The sequence below is a fragment of the Rhincodon typus genome, chromosome 20 (assembly GCF_021869965.1).
Source record: "Rhincodon typus isolate 14 chromosome 20, sRhiTyp1.1, whole genome shotgun sequence".
NCBI lineage: Eukaryota > Metazoa > Chordata > Chondrichthyes > Orectolobiformes > Rhincodontidae > Rhincodon > Rhincodon typus.
The window spans coordinates 35128302-35134807 of NC_063351.1; the positions used below are offsets into that span (position 1 = coordinate 35128302).

The window sequence follows — 6506 nt, forward strand, 5'->3', positions numbered from 1 at the left end:
GAAAGTAGCCCTGGAAATAATGGCTGTATTGGATGGTCATCTTCCAAAGTTCTATTGACGCTTGAGCAGCTCCTATAGATTGGAGGGTGTCAAATGTAACCCTACTATTTAAAAAAGGAGGGAGAAAACATCTGTAGTAGAGAAAATGCCAGTGTCTGTTGTAAAGACATAACAGAACATTTCAAAAGCATTAGTGAGGATTAGACAAAGCCACCATGGATTTATGAAAGACAAATCATGCTTAATAAAGCTACTGGAGTTCTTTCAGGATGTAACTAGTAGAATAGACAAAGAAGAACCAGTGGATATGGTGTATTTGGATTTTCAGGAGGCTTTCAATAAAGTCCTACATAAGACGCTAGTGGGCAAAATTAAAGCACACCAGATTGGGGGTAATATACTGGAATGGATTGAAAATTTATTAAAAAACAGGATGGCAGGCAATGACTAGTGGGCCATCACAAAGATCAGTGCTTAGGCCTCAGCTATTCATGATATATATAAATGAACCAGAGAAGGGAACCAGAAGCAACATTTCAAAATGATTCAGACAAGTTTAGTGGCTAAATGGCTAAATGTGAATTTGTACACTGCAGTGTAAAACAACAGAGAGGAAGAGTATTACTTAAGTGGTCATATATTGGAAAATATGGATTTATAAAAGGATCTAGTCTGTTTGTACACCAGTCAGTGAAAATAGACAGGCAGGTGGCACAAGCAATAAGGAAGGCAAATTATATTTTGGCCTTCATAGCAAAAGGATTTGAATTCAGAGGTAGGGATGTCTTACTGCAGTTATGCAGGGCCTTTGAGAGACCACCTGGAGTATTACTGCAGTTGTGTCTCCCTACCTAAAAAAGAGATATATTTGTCATAGAGGGAGTGCAGTGGAAGTTAACCAGGCAGATATGAAAATGGCAGGACTGGCCTATGAGGAGAGATTGGTTTGACTGGGCCTATATTCACTGTGTTTAGAAGAGAGAGGATCTGATTGAAATGTATAAATGTCTGGACAGACTTGATGCAGGGAGGATGTTTTCTTTCGTTCAAGAGTCTAAAACAAGGGGTTATAATCTCAGGAAATAGGGCAACCAAGTTTGGACAGAGTGTTAGGAAAAGTGTTTTCACTCAAAGGGAAGTTAACTTGCTAAGTTCTGTGTGGAAGGCTGTGGAGACCATGTGACTGAATATATTCAAGAAAAAGATAGATACATTTTTAGATATTAAGGCATCAAGGGATGTGGGGAGAAAGCAAGAATGTGGTATTGAGATACTGATCATCTTGAATGGCAGAGAAGGCTGGAAGACTGAATAACCTATTCCTGCTTTTAGCTTCTATGTTTCGTGTGTCTAATTGTAATTTAAAGCAAATAGCTTTGCATGTATTTTGTGACTGTTTTGCTGAAAGTTTTATGAACCTATTGAATATGAAAAAGCATTTGTATTGAACGCATTGATTTGCATATTAGTATTAGGGGAAAAACTAAGTTAATCAGAGCTACTTCATATAATTTGACAAGGGCCCTGTGGGACTGATTGGCATATCTGAATGATGTATAAGTTCAGCACATTACCACTTTGTGTTTATACATGAAAGCCAGCATTCACCCTACAAGAGAGGAGAAAAACTGCAATGAAAATCTTGTGTGGATTGGTCAGTGGGATGGGTGGGGTGGATAGTTGGGAGAGATGATGGACAGGTTGTGTCAGGTCAAAGAGCGTGGATGAGAGGGAGGGTTGGACATGGATGAGGCTGGGGTTGGGGAGATTTTAAAACTGGTGAATTCTTTTGTATCCTTTCATATTACTTTCATCCTTTCATCTGCACATCCGTCAATTTGGTCTACTGTATCTGCTGCTCCTGATGTGGCCGCCTTTACATCGGTGAGACCAAGTGTAGGCTCGCGTTTCATAGAGCATTTGCGCTCTGTATGCGACAGACGACAACACCTTCTGGTTGCCAACCATTTTAACTCCCTCTCCCACTCCCTGGGTGACATGTCTGTCCTGGGCCGCCTCCAGTGTCACAATGACCACCCACCAACTGGAGGAGCAACACCTCATATTCTGCCTTGGGAGCCAAAAGCCCAATGGCCTAAACATGGAATTCACCAGTTTTAAAATCTCCCCACCCCTGGCCTCATCCCAAGTCCAAACCTCCCTCTCATCCCCATTTGCTCAACCTGACACAACCTGTCCATCTTCTCTCCCACCCATCTCACTGACCAATCCCCACTCCTACCTACCTGCACTCACCTATCACCATCTCACCTGCCTTCCCGGGGCCCACCCCTTCTTTCTGTCTTTATTTCAGAGCTCCCTCTCCCTCCCCATTTCTGAAGAAAGGTCCTGACCCAAAACGTCAACTTTCCTGCTCCTGTGATGCTGCTTGGCCTGCTGTACTCCTCCAGCTCCACACTGTGTTGACTCCTCCTCCAGCATCTGCAGTTCTTGCTGTCTATGAATGGAAATATTGTTTGCTTTCATCCATGATGTCTGTTTGATTATCTAATTTGCTTTTTCTTTAAAAAATAAATTTTCAGTAACATGTTAAGCAGTATTGCATGCAGAAAGGTATTCATGCTACTAATTTTAGTGAAATATTTTCTTACCCACATGACATTTCCTCACATAACCAATCTCAGCCAACCATTCACTTCGGTATTTAAAATATAGGTGTACTTAAATAATTCACAGCATTCTAAGTGAGTTTACAAAATGAGATGCTTTCAGATCCATATGAAATTCAAACCGTGAAAGAAAGTGGACATTTGTAATGAACATTTGAGGCACTGTATTTATACAGAAGGTTTCAACTTACTCTTCATGTAAATTTTATTTGACTAGTGCTTCTGTGAATCATCGTGACATATTCAATGAAATTCCTTTAGACCTCAGGTTTTGAGTAATGAATTGTTCTTCACTTAATTGTATTGCTTTGACAACTAGGAACAGTACTGGACTAAAGAACACAATAAATGAATTTCATAAGATGATTTATATGACATTTTGAAAAATGATCTTCTGTAGTGACCTGATTTAATGGAAATCAAACAGCATTGCCGTGCCAAATACACTTTTTTGAAGTTGGAGTGGGTAGTCTTTTCACCGTGGTGTTGTGCAGAGAAACAACCAGCATGTCATAAAGGCTAATGGAGCTCCAAGTAAATCATATTTCATTTTTGTTTCTGCAGGTCTTGCCATAGCCAGTGCACTTATAGATATTTCTCAACAAAAACCAAATGAGTGCAAAGAGAAGACCTCAGCAGTTAGGAACAGAAAACAACTCCCTCCAACGCATCAAGGCACTTGTGTATAAATTGTACAAAAACTGCACTTGTTTATCTTTAATCTTTTTTTCCTTTTGATGTGGCTTTATTTATAAAGCCACTCAATAGCCTGAGATTTGACGGGGCAACAGCATAAGAATATTAAAATATGGGCCCTGTCATCTCCACATACAAAGTCAGAGATGGGTCCTGTACCAGTCAATGGGGGTTAGACTTGTCTTCCGTGCTGTCATTTTGATACATTACATTTTCACATCATTAGTCATATTTTTGAATACGATCATGGAAATAAAATTTAAAATGCTCAATGACCACAGAATTTTTTTTTTCATTTTCGGAACATGTTGATGGCAATTAATTGTGTATGAATAACTATCAGTCTTTTTTAAGATTGTCAAAGTATTAATGCAAATTAGTTAACAGAGGAATGAATGTTTTTGATATATGTGGTACTGCAGCTTTGGTAAATGTGAAGAGGGAGGAAAGAAATGTGTAAATGTGGATATATTTGTAACTATCTCTGAAGTCTCCAGTTATTTTTATTTTACCGTGGACATAATAATACCACTGTGGGCAGTTTGATTCATGGTTGCTTGCATGTTACAATGGTGCTGGAGCAATAATTAGAAATCAATAGTATGCTAATTATTTGACAAAAATATACAAGTGTTGCAATTTATGATATTCCTGGATTCTGCGTTTACATTTCAGTTTTAGTAGGGGATGCAGAAAATACTTCACAGCTGTGTTGTTGCATCACAGTATAGGAGAGCATTTATAAAAATGTTATTTATTGTAGACATCTAAGGGGAAAACCGCACATAATTACATTTTTTAATCATAGTATATCCATTTTGATGTTAGTTTACTGGGACAACTATATATTACAGAAGAAAAGAAAACACAGCTTGGAAAGCAGATTGTGCAGTTCTGTTAGTGGTCAGTATGTAAATAACTTTAATAAACACTTAATTGAAATGATTGATATGTAATGGTGAGGGACACAGGGTAGAAGAATAAGATGAATTCATGTTTTTATTTGGTTATTGGCTGGGTTTGCGTGGCTGAGTTTGTCACATAAAAGTTTAGCCAAACAATAAATTTGAAAGAATGTTCTGCTTTTTCTAATTGAAATTTGATGTAATTTTTAAAAATGTGCATCAGGCTAACATGGGACACTTGGTTCAGTAATGTATCTGATTCCAGTTTTCATATTTGAAGGAAATCTTCTAGTAGACTTATAGTAGGCAATGATCTTGGACTTTTCCCCACTGTGTATACAGAAGCTGTTCTTTATATGTAACATTTGTGTTGAATTGCACTGATCTATGGGATTTTAGTTCTATATTGGAAACGCATTTTAAGTAATTGTGTATGAAGGATTGAAGGAAGCCCCATTTTTTGCCTCATATTTCAGATAAAGGTTCTGTGATTACCATTTTTTACTAATTTGTTCCATTCCATTTGTGTCATTCATAAAACTGTAAAGTCACATCTGTAAATACACATCTGACAGGGGCAGTCAGGTGATTGCACAAAGAAGTATTTTACACTGAAATGTTTAGATTTGTATCATTAAAGAACAGCTCACTTAAATTCTGTGTTTACCTGTGTAAAACAGTTTTGAAGCTTCAACGTAATAAAAAGAACTGAAAGTACTTTTCCTTCAATTTCTTTCCTGTATGTTGGAAAACTTCTTCACTTGTAACGTTGCTTAGGCTTTCTGATATTGCATTAGTGATAGCCCCAGGGGTACTAAAAGAAATAAAGCTGAATGTGTGCATGAAATGACAAAGTAGCAATTGCTGGAGAATATGTATCAATGCTTTGTTATTCTTTGAGGTTTGATTTAATCGTAATTCCTGTGTTTTGCGTTGTCATTGAATTCATCTTACTCTTCTAATGGGAAAGTTCACTGCAGAAAATTGTACGTTCCACCATTTTGCAACGAAAATGAATTCCAGCAATCTAATACACAACTTCTAGTTTGTTTCCAAGATACAGTGTAAGAAGAGGAGCAGCACAACAGGAACTAAGTGACAATGGCCATAACCAATATTTGTTACACAGATTACAAACCATTTAACAAGGTATACTGAGTGAGGGTGGGAAAAGGGCATCATTGAAGTTTTGAATCACTGGTTAAAGACCACTGAATAGTCGTCTCAAAAGATAAGGGTATACCTGAATCATCATCTTCAAAAGCTGCTAATGGAGTAGAAAGTATGAATTCAATATTCATGTTTGCACCAGATAAATACTTTATCTCACCATTGATTTCTCTTGTAATCTCCTTGTTGTTTAAAGACAATTTGTAGCTTTTTTTTTAACAAATCCATCAATATTTAGTTTCTGTGAGGAATAAATAAGGTTACCATATCCTTTAAAAGCTCCTGCTCGTTCACACATTCCACAATTTGTGGTAAAGGTTTTTATGTCACTAGGCAGAATCTTCTGTTAGCAGTAAAAGACTCACTCACCCTCTTCTAAGGAATGCCCACCAGAATATAAGCCAATCATGCAGTTTCCAGGACACCAGAGGGCCTTCCTCTGGAATTAGGCTCCCCAGGGGCAGAATGTTATTATGTAATTTTTTGGAACACTAATTAAAGAAGAGGCATCACTGAATAGCAGTCTCAACACAGTAAACTACTGGCTAATCAGATTCCAGTCCCTGCATTTGGCCCCATTGCAGGGGAGGCCAAGCCTGCTGCTGGAAAAGCAACCCTGGGACCCCAGGAGCAAAGTAAGTGATGACTGGGGAAAGAGGTTTCATGAGGAGGGGGTGCACCGTGGTCTGAATCAAGGGGAGGTGATGGTTTAGTCGTATTATCACTGGACTGTTATTATAGGGACCCAGCTAATTATGATTTGAATGATGGAATTGAATGCAATATATCTAAATTTGCAAATGCTTCTAGGCTGGGTGACAGTGTGCACTGTGAGGAGGATGCTAAGAGGCTGCAGGGTGACTTAGACAAACTGACTGAGTGGGCACATACTTGGCAAATGCAATTAATGTGGATAAATGTGAGGTTATCCACTTTGGTGGCAAAAACAGGAAGACAGATTATTATCTCAATGGTTTCAGAGATAGCAGGAACTGCAGATGCTGGAGAATTTGAGATAACAAGGTGCAGAGCTGGATGAACACAGCAGGCCAAGCAGCATCAGAGGAGCAGGAAGACTGATGTTTCGGGCCTAGGCCCTTCTTCA

General features: G+C 38.4%; 1 protein-coding gene across 1 annotated transcript in view; it reads left to right on the forward strand.

Moving 5' to 3' along the window:
* Positions 1–4948, forward strand: part of atrnl1b (attractin-like 1b) — an 843599-nt gene extending 838651 nt beyond the window's left edge. The window contains exon 25 of the mRNA XM_048609206.1: positions 3195–4948. Coding sequence (XP_048465163.1) covers positions 3195–3319 — 125 coding nt within the window. The 3' untranslated portion in view covers positions 3320–4948. The remainder of the gene's footprint in view (positions 1–3194) is intronic.
* The last annotated feature ends 1558 nt before the right edge of the window (positions 4949–6506 follow it).